General features: G+C 41.8%; 1 protein-coding gene across 3 annotated transcripts in view; it reads right to left on the reverse strand.

The window, feature by feature from the left end:
- The window catches only part of LOC115183768 (spectrin beta chain, non-erythrocytic 1), a 134271-nt gene that overhangs the window by 97844 nt on the left and 17820 nt on the right, over window positions 1-18607 (reverse strand). The window contains exons 2-3 of one of the 3 annotated variants that reach the window (XM_029744861.1): window positions 17720-17935; window positions 4176-4265 (exon numbers count right to left, since the gene is read on the reverse strand). In XM_029744861.1, coding sequence (XP_029600721.1) covers window positions 4176-4265; window positions 17720-17870 — 241 coding nt within the window. In that variant the 5' untranslated portion in view covers window positions 17871-17935. Of the gene's footprint in view, window positions 1-4175; window positions 4916-17719; window positions 17936-18607 lie in introns of those variants that run through there. The other 2 variants (XM_029744858.1, XM_029744859.1) reach the window with 2 other exon arrangements.

Raw genomic sequence — 18607 nt, forward strand, 5'->3', positions numbered from 1 at the left:
TACCCCACCCTTAGCTGGCAGGAAATACTGGTGGTGAAACGTGGTGAAAGATTCCAGTCTGCACCTCTAAAGCACTGTTCATGTTCAGAGCTAATTACCCATTGACAAGATTTACTCCTCTCATATTCTGCAGTCTGTATTTCAACCACTCTTGTGAGGGAAGCCTAATGATTGGCAGAGACTGAAAACAATCATTCAGAGGGACAACAATAACAACAGCCATTTTCTTTAGGTCTAGATGTACATATTATATGATATAGCATTCATTGGCAAACTAACAAATGAACAGACTAGAAATCAGTATCCAAGGATGAAAAACAAAGGTGGAAGACTGGACATCTTAGTGAAGCAGTTCAAAGGTTACTTCCTTCTTCCCTCACTGTTGAATCAACATCCTGTGGTGTGCGGCGGGCCAGAAGATCAAAATTCTTCCTGTGTGTAAGGGCTGGATTAGTGGATGAGGTCACACTGCCATGTTTAGGGGTGACTAACCACTGGACAAATGCGTTGTCAAATCAACATCCAACTTTGGTTGATATTTGATTGTGTTGTCATTGAGTTGTCAGACAGGAAGTCAACTTCATGTAAAACCTGAAATGCTATTGTTGATTGTTGTTTGAAAACTAGATCAAAATTATACAAAAACTGTGTGTGTGTGTTAATGTTTTGCCAACCAACCAGCAATGTTGATGTAATAACATTATGCTGACAAAACACATGGGAAAACAAGGAAAATATAAATACCAGGTACCATACTTGACAAGCTGTCCCCATGTCATAAAGTGGATAAAGTCCCTCCATTGATAGAAGGGTAAAACAGATCATCAGTCAGATAAGTCATGGTGTTATGGCAGATGGACTGTTTGTTCTTTAATAAGGCCTCAGATTATCACACAGGCAACTACCAACAACTATATATTTCAAATCAATGACTCAACATCAACATTTCCCCAGCAGTCAATGCCTGGCAAAAGGGAAAACAAAGCACTAAACAGGACATGGCTTTGTGTCCATTTACACACAGTTAAAACATTCCTACATTTCGGTATCACTAACTCTTATTTATGTCTTTGAATTCTCTGACATGTTTTATCATTACTTACTTTACAGTAAAGATGTTGTTGAAACCCTCAAGATCATTCTTACTATTCTCAAAAGTCATGATAGCACTATATTTTACAGTACAGTTTATACTGGTATTTACCTGGTATTAACTAGGACGAAGGCCGGAATTCAATCCAATCACGCTTTGTCGACAATGCACCTTTAAAGATAATTTCCGATTTAGCCGACATGCAGCGTTTACTGTGAATGCGTCGCAAAAGCCGGGAACATTGCCTTTAAAAGCTGCATTATAGACCAAGCACGATTGGATTTAATCCCAGCCAAGGTAAATGTTATTCTCTGGTACTTACTTATCAGAATTCAACAACTGAGGGCATAACAGAAGTTAACCTTCAATGCTATATTTCGGGGTATCCTGCAAATGAGGTGTCAAGGTCAAATATTTTCTTGCCAGCAGAACAGACGGTCATTTAGAGACTGACTGTGGTGGAAACCGGGTTGGCAGGGGCCTGTTTGCCGACAAAAGTAGTACTTCAGCACTCAAGCCTGTGTGGTGGTAGTCCAGGTCATTGGTGTGGAGAAGTAGCTACAGTCTGGTACAAAAGCGACTGGAGTACATCTAATAACTCTTTTTACACTATTGTGCCAACCCAAACAATACAATGTTAGATCGGATATTGTCTTTTCACACTGTCCTTTCCAGCACAGGTTTAGCAACTATGGTGGATATGTAACCAAGCCAGCGCAAGCTTGTCAAAGCAAATTATTGACCTAAAAACCCCACTTCAAGGACCCAGATTAAGCCTACTCCTGGATAAAAAGGATCAATGGAAAATCTCCATTAAAAGTGCTTTTAAGTACAGGAATAGGCTTCATCTGGCTGAGAGAAACCGGCTTTAAATGTATTAGACAAAACAGAAAAATACATGTCACCTGACAATGCACTTTCAATTTCCTTTTGGTTGATACAGCCACTGGACAGCTGTACAAAATTACTTGCTAAATGTTTTTCACAGTTCATGTCTGTTTGTAAAAGGTCACTGGCACAATGACACCACGTGGTTATGCTGAAAATATAGCACATTTATGAACTATGAACCAGAGAGCTCTGCCTAATATCAGGTCATGCGATAGACTAGAGTTCTGTCCAGGGGGTGTACTTGTACAGCAAGCTGTCTTACGCTACAGAAACGGGAGATAGGCTCCTGTTCAATGACCAGTTCTGGGTCGAACAAGGCTACTACTTACTCTGGCTAAAATCAAGGGTCACGGGGATACAACCAATGGTAATCCTACTCCCCTTACAGTATGTCTGAAATCTTCAGTTGAACGTTACTGTTCCTAGATCCTTTGAGACCCTATCAACATTAGCTTTTTATTGAACCTTTATTTAACTAGGCAAGTCAGTTAAGAACAAATTCTTATTTACAATGACGGCCTACCCCAGCCAAACTCTCCCCTAACCCGGACATCGCTGGGCCAATTGTGTGCCGCCCTATGGGACTCCCGATCACGGCCGGTTGTGATACAGCCCTGGATTGAACCAGGGTCTGTAGTGACGCCTGCAGTGCCTTACACCGCTGCGCCACTCGGGAGCCTGTTACAGTAGTAGTGTTGCTCTACAATTTCCATTATCAGCACACCAGGTCAATTCATACATTTTATCATATCTTCACTCAATTTAAAAATAAATATGATGAAGCATAACTATTTCAAGCTAGCAGTACATGACACAAGAATAGTAATCAATAACGTTGACTCTGTGATGTTTTATCAATTCAGTCATCCCATGACTGAGTAAAGCCAATAGACCAGAGGGTGAAAGTTCAAGTCTCTCTCTCTGTCTTCCTTTTCATTCCGGCTGCTTTACAACATTGGACAAGGTTTCAGCAGTCAGTAAAATCTACACAAAGCTACATATTAACAAACGGCACACATTCATCCAGTATCCACGTAGTTGTTGTGGCCAGTTTATACCATTCAAGTGAGCAAAACTGGACAAATTCTGACCATTGCTGTAAATTTAATGATCTATTAATGAAAAGGGGACTTACAGTATATATAAAATGTATAGAAGAGACACATTCAACAACACAATAGTGCATTCAGACACAATTATTCATAGAGAGACTGAGTTAATGACTGATATTATTATGTGGCAAAGACCACATTCTCTTTGGGATGAGAGAAACCCCAACAAAGATGTCAACAAAAGACATCTACATGTCATCAAGGACAGCAGGACTATAATTTTTTTTACTATGATAATGGTTACATTAGCATATTCATTTCTCATTTTTTCTATTGCAGTCTAACCTGGGGTTCATCATAATAAAAATACGAAAATGAATGTAAAAAATGTATTTAGAAAATAAGTCATTTTATAGTAAATATACTAAACAAGAGTAAACAATATAACACAATGACACTGTATAACTAACAGTGATGCTATATAATATATAGTAAGCCTATATGCCTGTTTTGTAAAATAAAAAAAATAAAAAAAACACATGCAAGGCCCTTATACTAACTGTATAAAAACATATTGTTAAGCACTATCATTTCCTAGAATTTGGCTCCTTGAAAGTGTATTTGCATGGGATGGCTGGACAAAACAACCACTCCCACCTTCCCTGTCCCCTCTCATGCTATTGTTGTCCTGACTACCCACTAGGAACTAGCATGCATGCCGTTTAGATAGCATTGTGTGTTTGTAGACAGAGGGGCTCCATCGAAAACAGCTATTTAGTATTTTATTGTCAACACTAAATTAATATCCCCCAAAAAAGACAGCCTTATAATCCAGTCTGAAAGTCATCCTTTTGCCAGATCATAGTGCTGCCATACTGAACGTGTCATATCCATCACTAACAGTTACCGTTTTTTAGGATTAAGACACCCAATTTGTTTTATTTTCTAAGAAGTAAAAGAACAACAATGAAATATAATGCTCTTCATCCACATAACATTACCCTGATAAAGAACTGCCAAATTCAACACAGACGATCCAGAATTCTCTCTCTAGACCCCAGCGTCTATATGCTGACAGAGCATATAGCATAGCAACACCTATAAACAAAAGGCGCCTGCAGCCTCCAGTATTCACTTACCTTGAAGCTGTTTAAAGCGCCCTTCTAACATGTTGTAGTTGAAAGCCACCTGAGCAGGGTAACCAGAGTCCGGCTCAGTGAATTGTACATCTTTCCCACCCAACTCCCAGTCCACTTCCATAGTTCCAAACTAAAATTGGGACCCGCTGAAAGAAAATTTCCCCTCAGAAAAAAACACAAGCACAGCAAGGCAAAAAACGTAGGGAAGTTAAGAAGGGATCCAATGGGCTCTTTTAGCCTCCTACCACCACCACCCTTGCTACACCACAAGCTCCAAAAAAGAATCCAGTAAAAGTAACGAAAGGAAGGAATATTCTCAAGGACACTACTCTTCCCAGAGCAGCCACTGAAGGAACAGGAGTGGAGAAGCTGGATCTGTGTCAGATAGGGGGCAGAACATGCTTCTTCTTCTCTCTTGATTGTTCTGTCTTCCCTCTCAACCCATTCAAAAGCAGCCTCCACCCCACCCCCTCTCACGCCCCTCTCCCTCTAGGTTGTGAGCTGCTCACCCATTCAGGAGTGCACACTTTTGAGTGGTATTGAGTGGTATTGCCCCCCCCAAAAAATCACTGCACCTCATCTGGCAGACAGTTAAGGAAGGGATAGGTCTCCAATCAAAAAAGAGAATGAAAGGGTTTTTCTCACACTCAGCACACCTTTCATAAGTCTGGAGGGAAAAGTGGAGGAGGGGATGGGTTTAGAGGGGGAAGAGGAACAGGAGTTTGTAATTTTGTCACTGGCTAGCCACTGCCTGGGAGCTCAGTGATGATATCACCGCCTCATTTCCATGCAGTGGGGAGAAAGAGGGAGGACGTTGGGCCGTACCAAGCTTGAAGAGAGGAGGGGGTAGAGGGAAGCTAGCCAGGATACACCCCTGCCATTTCCCAGCATTGTTGTTCAGTCAGTGACAGAGGAAAAATCTGGCCATTCCAGAAATGTATAAATGCTGGTTTGAAATAATGTGAGCAACCAATGTCCTGTCAAAAAGTGACCCTACAAACATCCTGTTTCAGAGGTGAACTGAAAGCCCCCCCCCCTCTTTCTTCCTAATGGATGAATAGTCTGCATATTGGCCCATGAATGGTTGCTTCCCAAACAAAGCAGGAGCACACTCAACCAGTTTCCACTAGGCAGAACATCACAAAGCGAAAAGGATTCTGATTACAAATCAAACATAAATGGCCAAGGTACCTTAGCGAACACTGCCAGGGAAAGGACAGACATAGATTTCTCTCTAAGCAGAGACACTTACTATGACAGTTAGTGTTTCATATTCTGAGCTAGTCATTAAAAAAGTGTGGTCCACAGATATAAGTGAATCTGAACAACCCTTTAACTGGAACAGAATATGGAACTTGGCATCCTGTAATCGGAACCATCAATTTATACTTTACATTTAAGTTTGTTCACAGACTGTATAACACCAAGGAAACATTTTACATTGGATGGAGACATGTTGGATGGGTGGGGTTTGGGGATAGGATGGGAGGTTAGGGTGGAGCTCACTTATTTTTGTTTATTTTGCTTTACATACTACATTTGTTATTACCTTTTAACTCTGTAATATGATCATAATGATCAATACTTTGTATTTATGTATCTTTTTTTTATGTTTATTTTTTATTTTTGAGTGGCAGCCCACAAGTTAATATGATATGAACTGAATATGAAATTATATGACATCTATTTTGTACCTGTACCCCACACCCCCAATAATAAAAATAATAATAATTTTAAAAAGGTGGTCACACAAACAAACAAAATAATTGTAAAGTCCAGATAATCCTAGTAAATACAACCAAATTAAATCCATACCATACAAGACTCTGACAAAATGTTTTCCATAATGATTCCCCTTTGGATTTAGCCACTGACTCAACCATGTTGCCTTATATTCATGGCAGTCTCAGGAGTTCTCTGCCGCAGAGTATTTTTGCTACATACAGTAGCAGCATCATCAACAATTGTCACGTCCTGACCAGCAGATGGAGCTAGTGTTTTAGTTTTGGGGTCAGGACGTGGCAGGTTTGTGTTTGTATATGTTGGTTGGATGATTGGGACTTCCAATTGAAGGCAGGTGTGTATAGTTGCCTTTGATTGGAAGTCCTATATAGTTGGGTGTGTTTGTCTGTGTGTTTGTGGGGAATTGTTGTGAGCACTGCTTTGTTTGGTTTAGCGTGCCACACGTCACATTGTGAGTATTGTTTGTTGTTTTGTTTTTTCTCAAGTGGATACTTTACATGTTTTTATCAGTAATAAACATGAGTATCCACACTTCCGCTGCGCCTTGGTCCTCCTTCGACGACAATCTGTGACAGAATTCCCCACCACCAACACAGGACCAAGCAGCGGAAGAAGGCTGGCAAGGACTGGGAGACCGAGAGGCACCCCCAATAATTTTTTAGGGGGGGGCACAAGGGCTATTTGGCGGGGCGAGATTACAGCCCCAGGCCAGCTCCATGTACCCTTGTAGGGCAGACTGGACAGGACCCGTGCTTTGGGGTTGGGGCTGTGGTGAGGCCTGGGATTTTCAGGCCGGTAAGCAAGGTACCAGCACCCCGCATGTGCCAGGGCGAAGTAGGCATCGAGCCGGAAGGGGTGATGCCAACCCTGCACTCAAGACCGCCAGTGCGCCCTTTCGGTCCGGTGTTTCCCGCTAGACGCACTAGCATGGAGGTGCGTGTCTCCAGGCTGGCAAGTCCAATACCAGCCCCACGCATCAGGAGTCTAGTGCGTTAGCCCAGCCTCAACAGTCAACAGTCACCAGAGCTGCCCACCAGTCAACAGTCGTCAGAGCTGCCCGCCAGTCAACAGTCGTCAGAGCTGCCCGCCAGTCAACAGTCGTCAGAGCTGCCCTCCAGTCAACAGTCGTCAGAGCTGCCCGCCAGTCAACAGTCGCCAGAGAGGCCAGACTGCCCTGAACTGCCGGAGTGGCCAGACTGCCCTGAACTGCCGGAGTGGCCAGACTGCCCTGAACTGCCGGAGTGGCCAGACTGCCCTGAACTTACCCGAGTGGCCAGACTGCCCTGAACTTACCCGAGTGGCCAGACTGCCCTGAACTTACCCGAGTGGCCAGACTGCCCAGACTGTCCCGAGTGGCCAGACTGCCCAGACTGTCCCGAGTGGCCAGACTGCCCAGACTGTCCCGAGTGGCCAGACTGCCCAGACTGTCCCGAGTTGCCAGACTGCCCCGACTGCCCCGAACTGCCAAAGTGGCCCGACTGCCTGGAACGGCCAGAACCGGAGCCACCTCCAGGATAGGTGGGTTGGGGAGGGAGGGTGTAGCACAGTGCCGTCGGTGACGGCAGCCACCCTCCCTTCCCTCCCTTATGGTTTAGGGGTTATTGTTTGTTGGTTTGTATTGGGTATTGGGGATTTTCTTGTGTTTTTCTTGTGTTTTTCTTTTTAGGTGCATTCCGGGGACTGCACCTTGAGGGGGGGGGGGGTACTGTCACGTCCTGACCAGCAGATGGAGCTAGTGTTTTAGTTTTGGTGTCAGGACGTGGCAGGTTTGTGTTTGTATATGTTGGTTGGATGATTGGGACTTCCAATTGAAGGCAGGTGTGTATAGTTGCCTTTGATTGGAAGTCCTATATAGTTGGGTGTGTTTGTCTGTGTGTTTGTGGGGAATTGTTGTGAGCACTGCTTTGTTTGGTTTAGCCTGCCACACGTCACATTGTGAGTATTGTTTGTTGTTTTGTTTTTTCTCAAGTGGATACTTTACATGTTTTTATCAGTAATAAACATGAGTATCCACACTTCCGCTGCGCCTTGGTCCTCCTTCGACGACAATCGTGACAACAATATCCCATTTGTCCTCCTCCTGTTCATGAGAAAGCCTTGTGGCGAAGGAGGAGGCCACTGATATGCTGCCTTATATCTACTCCTCATGATGTTATGAATTCATGCTCATCTCAATCCCACGAGTGTTGCCATCATTTGTTTTCCAGCAACTTTGCGAAAAGACAAATCGAAATCATTACGACAATGGACACAGGGAATGAGAAAAGGCCAGAAAGGACACAGTCTCTCTGTCTTTCTGCCTGGCTGACTGTCTGTCCAACCTTAGATGCAGATCCATAGATGTAGATCCCTATGTACAGTAGTTCATGTGCTTGGGCAGTTTGAGGAACACATGCTAATAATGACACTAGAATTCCCATAATATAAATTATATTATTATGTGTTAAATAATATCATATTTGTTGTGTCACAATAAAGCTTAAGGGAGGGGTAAAAAATTATATGAAAAAATATACACTGGGTAAAAACACATGATGAATATGCTTTCCTAGTTGTACAGAGCAAAAAAAAGTTATGAACTGTAAATGGCACAAACAAACATTGAAGTCTTCCTTGGTTTGGTCACAAGGTATCCACAAGGCCACAATCCAGAATCGCCTGCCGAAGGGCTATTCTTCCACAGCCTCCCTACCAGAGGTGGGACCAAGTTATTGTTTTACAAGTCACAAGTAAGTCTCAAGTCTTAGCACTCAAGTCCCAAGTCAAAACAGGTAAGTCCAAGTCAAGTCTCAAGTCAAGATCGACAAGTCTCAAGTCAAGTCTCAAGTCAGAACTTTGAGTTGCGAGTCCTAAACAAGTCATAATGTTCTCTTCACCAAATGTAAGAGAAGAGTAATAGTTAGTATATTACATTAATGCAAATCATTAATGCTTTTAAAAATATATTTATTACTTTCCAAATCAACTTTATATTTCCATGGAAATACATGGGTAGCCATGAGAAAGACCCCGCCCCATAGCAATTGACTATCGAGGTTCGCTATGGGGCGATGTAGGCTTGTACACAATCACCCAACCTTAACACACACCCTCTCTGTGTGTGGTTACAGTAGGCTAACGTATGTCAATGGTTTTAGGAACAGCAGTAACATCAGGCAGGATTTAGGCTATCAACTGCCTAGCCAGTTGTAGCTCAATCTTCGGTGACTGACTGTGTGGAGGCTCATTGATTTAACGTTAAGTTAGCCTACATGCTACACTAGCAAAGTTATATACTATATAGCTGTCGGCTATATTAGCCATGACTTACCGTTCTTTGTGCAACTTCAAATGTCGAACAAAGTTGGAAGTTGTTGTGCCTCCATCTGTAATTTTCTTCCCGCATGTTTTGCAAGTTGCAATCCGTTTTTTGTTGATACAGCGTAGTCTTTATATCCCAAAATAATAATTTTGGGTATCATCTTTCCAAGGGCTCCGTCTGAATTCACCCGCCGACGTTCCTCTGCACTGCCACACGCAACTTTTTCTCAGCTGGCACAGTTTGATTCAAACTATAGTCCGTTAAATGAAGAGTTGATGCGCTTCACACTTTTTTTTAATAGCATCATTTTTTATATTTGGGCTTGGGGAGGGTATCAAGTCAGTTCGAGTTAAAAGGCTCAAGTCCAAGTTAAGTCACGAGTCATTGGTGTTAAAGTCAAAGTTGAGTTGCAAGTCACCTCTGCTCCCTACTTTTCCATAACCTCTTTATACAAGCCTCTTCATCTAGACTTGTAATGCTCGGTTTTAAGTTAGATTCTTAGACAAGAAAAATACACACATCCTTCTACATGACTCACCTCATAGGAATTACTATGAAACAGAGAAAGGAAATAGGGTGGTGACATAGGGGTGTGGGTTTCTGGGTGGGTTTGTGTGATGGTCAACCTCCGTGATAATCAGACAAATTGAAAATACCAAAAAATTGTGAGTGAAATCTCTTTAAAAATGTCAAATTGAGTTGTTCATAACAATTACACAGTCTTCCTGTCACGCCCTGACCTGAGAGAGCCTTTTTTATGTCTCTATTTAGGTTTGGTCAGGGTGTGATTTGGGTGGGCATTCTATCTCCTTTTTTCTATGCTTTGTATTTCTTTGTTTTGGCCTGGTATGGCTCTCAATCAGGGACAGCTGTACATCGTTGTCGCTGATTGGGAGTCATACTTATGCAGCCTTTTTCCTTTGGGGTTTTGTGGGTAGTTATTTTCTGTTTTGTACATTGTGACCTGACAGAACTGTTGGCTTTCATTTGTTTCTTTTGTTAAAGTGTTTCTTATTATTAAATATTATAATGAACACTCAGCACGCTGCGTGTTCAAAGTTTAACATGATGCTACAAAGAATTAAGTCAGAACAATTAATGGAGAATGGCCAAGCCCACAGATTTGCAGTAAGTGGAAAACGTATGCACCAAAATAAACCTTGCTTTTCTGACTTACCTTGAAATAGGAGACCTGCATACAGATCTGCAATCTTAATTGGATCACTCTGTTGTCGCAGAGAAGCAGGGTCAAATTAAGATAGCGTTTGTGAAGACTACAGTCGTGGCCAAATGTTTTGAATGACACAAATATTAATTTCCACAAAGTTTGCTGTTTCAGTGTCTTTAGATATTTTTGTCAGATGTTACTATGAAATACTGAAGTATAATTACAAGCATTTCATAAGTGTCAAAGGCTTTTATTGACAATTACATGAAGATGATGCAAAGAGTCAATATTTGCAGTGTTGACCATTCTTTTCAAGACCTCTGCAATCCGCCCTGGCATGCTGTCAATTAACTTCTGGGCCACATCCTGACTGATGGCAGTCCATTCTTGCATAATCAATGCTTGGAGTTTGTCAGAATTTGTGGGTTTTTGTTTGTCCACCCGCCTCTTGAGGATTGACCACAAATTCTCAATGGATTAAGGTCTGGGGAGTTTCCTAGCCATGGACCCAAAATATCGATGTTTTGTTCCCCGAGCCACATAGTTATCACTTTTGCCTTATGGCAAGGTGCTCCATCATGCTGGAAAAGGCATTGTTCGTCACCAAACTGTTCCTGGATGGTTGGGAGAAGTTGCTCTCAGAGGATGCATTTGTACCATTCTTTATTCATGGCTGTGTTCTTAGGCAAAATTGTGAGTGAGCCCACTCCCTTGGCTGAGAAGCAACCCACACATGAAGGGTCTCAAGATGCTTTACTATTGGCATGACACAGGACTGATGCTAGCGCTCACCTTGTCTTCTCCGGACAAGCTTTTTTCCGGATGCCCCAAACAATCGGAAAGGGGATTCATCAGAGAAAATTACTTTACCTCAGTCCTCAGCAGTCCAATCCCTGTGCCTTTTGCAGAATATCAGTCTGTCCCTGATGTTTTTCCTGGAGAAAAGTGGCTTCTTTGCTGCCCTTCTTGACACCAGGCCATCCTCCAAAAGTCTTCGCCTCACTGTGAGTGCAGATGCACTCACACCTGCCTGCTGCCATTCCTGAGCAAGCTCTGTACTGGTGGTGCCCCGATCCCACAGCTGAATCAACTTTAGGAGAAGGTCCCCTGGTGCTTGCTGGACTTTCTTGGGCGCCCTGAAGCCTTCTTCACAACAATTGAACTGCTCTCCTTGAAGTTCTTGATGATCCGATAAATGGTTGATTTAGGTGCAATCTTACTGGCAGCAATATCCTTGCCTGTGAAGCCCTTTTTGTGCAAAGCAATGATGAGGGCATTTGTTTCCTTGCAGGTAACCATGAATGACAGAGGAAGAACAATGATTCCACACACCACCCTCCTTTTGAAGCTTCCAGTCTGTTATTCGAACTCAATCAGCATGACAGAGTGATCTCCAGCCTTGTCCTTGTCAACACTCACACCTGTGTTAACGAGAGAATCACTGACATGATGTCAGCTGATCCTTTTGTGGCAGGGCTGAAATGCAGTGGAAATGTTTTTTGGGATTCAGTTAATTTGAATGGCAAAGAGGGACTTTGCAATTGATTGCAATTCATCTGATAACTCTTCATAACATTCTGGAGTATATGCAAATTGCCATCATACAAACTGAGGCAGCAGACTGAAAATTAATATTTGTGTCATTCTCAAAACGTTTGGCCACGACTGTAGATGTTGCTTTCGCAACAGCTAATGGGGATCTTAGTTTTTTCTGAATGCTTAATGGGATAGGTGGCAGTATTTTCACGGCCGGATAAAAAACGTACCCGATTTAATCTGGTTACTACTCCTGCCCAGAAACTAGATTATGCATATAATTAGTAGATTTGGATAGAAAACACTCTAAAGTTTCTAAAACTGTTTGAATGGTGTCTGTGAGTATAACAGAACTCATATGGCAGGCCAAAACCTGAGAAGATTCTATACAGGAGGTGCCCTGTGACAATTTGTTCTCCTTCTAGGGCATCTCTATCAAAAATACAGCATCTGTGCTGTAATGTGACATTTTCTAAGGCTTCCATTGGCTCTCTAAAGCCGCCAGAAAGTGGAATGGGGTGTCTGCTGTCTCTGGGCGAAGAACAGCAGGAGAATTTGTAAGTGGTCAGCCTGGGGACAGTGACACTGGAGATGCGCAGTCACGAGACTACTCAATTTTTTTCTTTCAGCCTTTGAATGAATACAACGTTGCCCGGTTGGAATATTATCTCTATTTTATGAGTAAAATAGCATAACAATTTATTTTAAACAGCGTTTGACATGCTTCTAAGTACGGTAATAGAATATTTTTAAAAAAATTGTCACGAAATGCGCTCACGCGTCACCCTTCGGATAGTGACCTGAATGCACAAACAAAACAGAGTTATTTGAATATAACTATGGATTATTTGGAACCAAAACAACATTTGTTGTTGAAGTAGAGGTCCTGGGAGTGCATTCTGACGAAGAACAGCAAAGGTAATCCAATTTTTCTAATAGGAATTCTAAGTTTAGGTTGTCCCAAACTTGGTGGGTGTCAAATTAGCTAGCCGTGATGGCCAGGCTATCTACTCAGAATTTTGCAAAATGTGCTTTCGCCGAAAAGCTATTTTAAAATCTGACACCGCGATTGCATAAAGGAGTTCTGTATCTATAATTCTTAAAATAATTATGTATTTTGTCAACGTTTATCATGAGTAATTTAGTAAATTCACTGGAAGTTTTAAGTGGGTATGCTAGTTCTGGACATCACATGCTAATGTAAAAAGCTGGTTTTTGATATAAATATGAACTTGATTGAAAAAAACATGCATGTATTGTATAACATAATGTCCTAGGATTGTCATCTGATGAAGATCATCAAAGGTTAGTGCTGCATTTAGCTGTGGTTTTGGTTTTTGTGACATATATGCTTGCTTTGAAAATGGCTGTGTGATTATTTTTGGCAGGGTACTCTCCTGACATAATCTAATGTTTTGCTTTCGCTGTAAAGCCTTTTTGAAATCGGACAATGTGGTTAGATTAACGAGAGTCTTATCTTTAAAATGGTGTAAAATAGTTGATTGTTTGAGAAAATTGAATTGTGGTATTTTAGTTGGTTTTGTATTTCGCGCTGTGTGATGCCATTGGCTGTTGGCTTGGGGTTCCGCAGGCGGAACGGGATTCCGCTAGCGGAACGTCTGTCCTCAACAGGTTAAACACTAACAGTGATTCTTGAAGTACTATCTCTGAAACCATTAACCTCTTGACGGTCACCTAGGATAGGGGGCGCTACAGCGATTTTTGAAAAAAATTCATGCCCATTTTAAACGGCCTCCTACTCAAACTCAGAAGCTAGGATATGCATATAATCAATACTTGTAGATAGAAAACACCCTAAAGTTTCTAAAACTGTTTGAATGGTGTCTGTGAGTATAACAGAACTCATATGGCAGTCAAAACCCCGAGACCGATCGTAACAGTATGTGGAATTCTAAATTACGGACTCAACTTCATCACTTTGCCTATAAATCACACCGTGAGCAATGGTTCATTGAGCACTTCCTATTGCTTCCACTAGATGTCCCCAGTCTTTACAAAGTGGTTTGAGTCTCCTACTGTGAAAACTGACAGAATGAGAGGCTGTGGAAAGTGGTCACATGAGGAGGGCCATCACCATTATGACGCCTGCGCCCCTGGCTACCCTCCCCTTTCGAAATGTTTAGAAAGACAATGCAATCGTCCCCCTTGAATCTTATTGGAGCTCTGGTTGAAAAAGGCCCTAAAGATTTATGTTATACAACGTTTGACATGTTTGAACGAACCTAAATAAAAAAAAAAAAGCATTTTATTGAAAGAGGAGTCCCGCAGCCGACGGAGCTTTTGGAGCAGCCTTCAGAACGCGCTAACAAGAACAAGCTATTGGGACGTAAAGGATTAACTTTTTCGAACGAAAATACATTTGTTGTGGACCTGGGAATCCTGGAAGTGCTTTCTGATGAAGATAATCAAAGGTAAGGGATTATTGACAATAGTATACAAGAGTAGATTTGATATGCGATTGTTCCAAGATGGCGCTGACCTGTAACGGTAGCCTATTTTTATCGCATCCCCTTTTATCGCAAAGTGTGATTACCCTGTAAAGTTATTTTTAAATCTGGCATTACAGGTGCTTTCAAGAGATATTCATCTATAAATCTTAGAATGACAATATTACATTTTAAAAATGTTTTCGAATAGTAATTTAGTAAATTGTAGCGCTGTTTCACCGGATGCATTTGAGGGAAAATAGTTAGTCAACGTCACGCGCCGATGTAAAATGCTGTTTTTATATATAAATATGAACTTTATCGAACAAAAGAATGCATGTATTGTGTAACATGATGTCCTAGGAGTGTCATCTGATGAAGATTGTCAAAGGTTAGTGCTGCATTTAGCTGTTTTTTGGTTATTTGTGATGCATGTGGTTGGTCGGAAAATGGCTATGTGGCTACTTTTACGATATACTCCTCTAACATAATCTAATGTTTTGCTTTTGCTGTAAAGCCTTTTTGAAATCGGACAACGTGGTTCGATTCAGGAGAGGTGTATCTATAAAACGATATAACATAGTCCTATATTTGAAAAAATATATATATTACATTTTGTTATGCTAATGGTGATAGGATTTTTCGCTGGATGTCCGAGCCCGACCAGGGGTTAACACTTGTAGCCAATGCATTTACCAAGGGTGCCAAACTGAATGCACATTCTCTGCTTTACACTCAGGTTGTAATTTAATAACACACTTCTAGCAAAACTGTAAACATTGGTCTCTACATTGCTACACTATTTTGCCAATTGCCTTTCCACATTGACACGTGGAAACACTTTCAGATAATGAGTTCACTTACAAATCAGAGCTTGAGCACTATAAATAGACCACAGGTAAACATTTGGGTTGGACAACAATGGAGGCCAATATTGGACAAAGAGTAAGAGGGGTGAGAACTAGAGGAGGACGAGGAGGTCAAGAAGTAAGAGGAGGAGGAGGAGAAGGAAGAGTTGAAGTAAGATGGGGGAGGAGAGGACAGGGAAGAGGAAGAGGAGTCAGGAACATAACTGATGAAATCAGAGTGACTGTTGTTGACCATGTTGTCAACCATGGGATGAGCATGAGGGAGGCTGGGCAACGGGTTAAACCAAATCTGAGCCGATATACTGTTGCAGGTATCATCCGGATATTTCGAAATGAGAACCGGTAAGTAACTGTAAGTGCTGTTGTCTTACTGGTACAGTAATATGTACTGTACTTTCATAATGAGAAGGATCTATCACTAAAACCATTCAAATGTTTTACAGAACTGCAAGAAAACCAGTATCTGGTTGAAGAGGTTGACTGTTCACCCCAGAGCAGGAGCCCCACATTGTAAATATGGTCATTGCAAATAACTGCATCAGACTCAGAGAACTGCAGGACCACATATGAGCTAATATATGTGGACAAGGCAGGTTTCAACCTTGCAAAACAAGGGGCCGTGGCAGAAATATCAGACACTGTGCCGTCATCAACGTCTTGGGACAACGTGGTTGCAACATAACAATGTGTGCAGCTATTAAATTACAATAAATTATTTATATGAACAGCATGACATGAAATGGAACTGTTAAATGACATGCAATGCCTAAATGTGTTTTCTGTGCAGCCTTCTCTGCATGATCAATCATGAACGTTCAGTGTGTGTGTGTGAGTGTGAGTGCTGTTGTAGCGTACCGTAGGCCTATTTACTTACACAATGTCGCCATAAATTCGCTGCGTGCGACACGTTCTCCAACCATTCCATTGCAAACAGCAAGTAGGTCTACAGGCTATACAGATCAGCGTTAAAAAAAAGATGGCCATAGTCTATCCTCCCCAAGAACGTATGACAACTGAAAGAATGGTAAATTAGCCGAAATGCAAAAATACAAAATATGCAGGTGCGACATATCAACTTTCTGGATCCATTCATACATTAGACCAGTCATCACAACACTAGCACCCTACCATATTTAGGCCTACTCAAGTCCCCAATAGAAAACATCTCTTAGGCTACATTGCTTCTATAAATTGAAATGCCTACTATATGTGCAGCCTACAAGCGACCTCTCGACGTAGTTACGATAGACAACATCCAATCTCAATCTCCCTCTCACATTCAAATCTCCACTAATATGTGGCACTGGCAGAGGCTCAAATATAAACTGTTGCTAATCACAAAACGGCTGATACACTATGACAAAAAAAGCACTTGAGGAAATAACATTGTACATTTATTGGGTTGGGTTACAGAGTTACCAAGCCACTGGGAATGTAATGATGTCACTTCCTGTTTGAGTCATATGGGACGAGATGATTCTCAGATGCAATAGTAACACCATTACCGTAAACATCAAGCGGGCCCTCTTCAATCAAATGTTTTGAATTCATTTTCCGTTGACTTCATTCTCATTTTACAAAATTTTATTGCAGAACAAAGTTTAATAGCAGAATGACCAGTTTTCGATTCAACCAAGGGCGCCTGGTTACTGGGTTGGATCTGAAGGGCATCTAGTAGGTAGGTGTTCATGTAGCCATTGAAGACACTTGACTGCAGCAAGTGGAGGTGGGGGAGAGGCGTATGCTCCGCTGGGCAGGAATGCAGGAAAACATGGTCATGAGAGAAGCAGGATGCTCATCGGAATGCAGAGGGCTTTTTTTCGAGTTCTGTAAACAGCTTGTGGTCTCCGACCAGAAAGAAGAGAAACCAAAGAACACTTTCTCATTTCTATTTTTGATCATTTTTTCTCTCTTGTCAAAACACTGCTTAATTGCAGGGTTGGCTTCTGGTTCTGTGCAGGCATTTACCTATTGAAACTCTCTGTTACAGTAAGCCTAGATGACTTTGCCATGGGGATTTTGTACATAATCTCTAATTTAAAACAGCTCAATGATAGAAAGTCACAACCATTCTACTATTACCGCCAACAATAATTGCTTATGTGCACCAAATGATCACTTCTTATTTTCTCAGTTTAATTTCTCAACACACATTGATCTATATACAAATTAATGATGTGGTCGCCGGGCAGTTTCAAAGAGGTTTCTTCCATATCTTCCTGTATCCGTCTGCAAACATCTACTTTGAGCGTTTGCTTTGCCTGCCTGGAGTGCCAGGTGAGTAGGGTTTGCACTTTTAGGGATAATTTTTATTGGTTTCAATGCATCAGGCAAGCACAGCTACACTATTTTGAATAGTATTTGAACCGAAGTCCAGGTGTACATCATCATACGACCATTGCTATTCTATGAGATTAAGTGAATGCAATGCCAACAACAGGGGTTATCCGGACACTCTCTCTCCTCTCCGCCTCACTCACCTGCCAGGGCCTTGATGCGCGAGCGCTCGAACAGGCGAGCCGAGCTGTTCTCGTTATCCCACTCGTCATCCCAGCGGTTGTTGACCATGTCGCTGCTACTGTACTGCTGCGTGATCTCCATGTGTTCATATTCCACGGCTACTGTCGTCATCCTGACCTTTCACCTTTGACCTTTTCACCGATTATACTTCCTCATCAGTGGCTTCTGATGAAGCCCTGCAATCACAGAGACAGAGAAAGACATGTTCACATACACGCCACATTCAGTTAGGACAACAGGGCTGTATTAGGTGTAGGATGAAGTTGCCCCGAGATGCTGATCTTCGGTCAGTTTAGCATATTCCCCTCTAATGGTTTGTGGTTAGGGTTGTGGGAGAGGAAGCGGATTCTAGTTCTGTACCTGGGGTGAACTTCACCCAGCAGTGGAATTACATATTGTAGATGGCGTTCCAAGTCGTCTGTATGCTGTGCATCTCAAAATATTGCTGTATCATATTAATGTGGTTGTGAGATCTGATCATCTGTGCAGCACGACTGCAGAAAAGATGACCTGGAACGCAACCATTGTATAAGGGCAGAACTATGGGGATATTTTGGGAAAGATTTCAGCCTGATTTATCACGCTATACTCTCGGTTATTGCCTAAAGATGGTTCATAGGTAAACAAATGGAGCAATAGGACACAATGTCTTCTCTTGGTTTAATTACATTTTCCCAATATGTCAAGGATTTAAACACAATTACAGATTTGTGAAGTGAGAAAATTGTGAAAAGTGAGAAATTGAATGACAATAACACATTTTGTCGTAATAGAAATGACATTATAGTGAAATAGAGACAACAGTGTTACAAATGTAAGTTATGTTACACCACTCAAAGTGAATTAGC

This window comes from Salmo trutta, unplaced genomic scaffold, assembly GCF_901001165.1.
Source record: "Salmo trutta unplaced genomic scaffold, fSalTru1.1, whole genome shotgun sequence".
NCBI classification, from domain to species: domain Eukaryota; kingdom Metazoa; phylum Chordata; class Actinopteri; order Salmoniformes; family Salmonidae; genus Salmo; species Salmo trutta.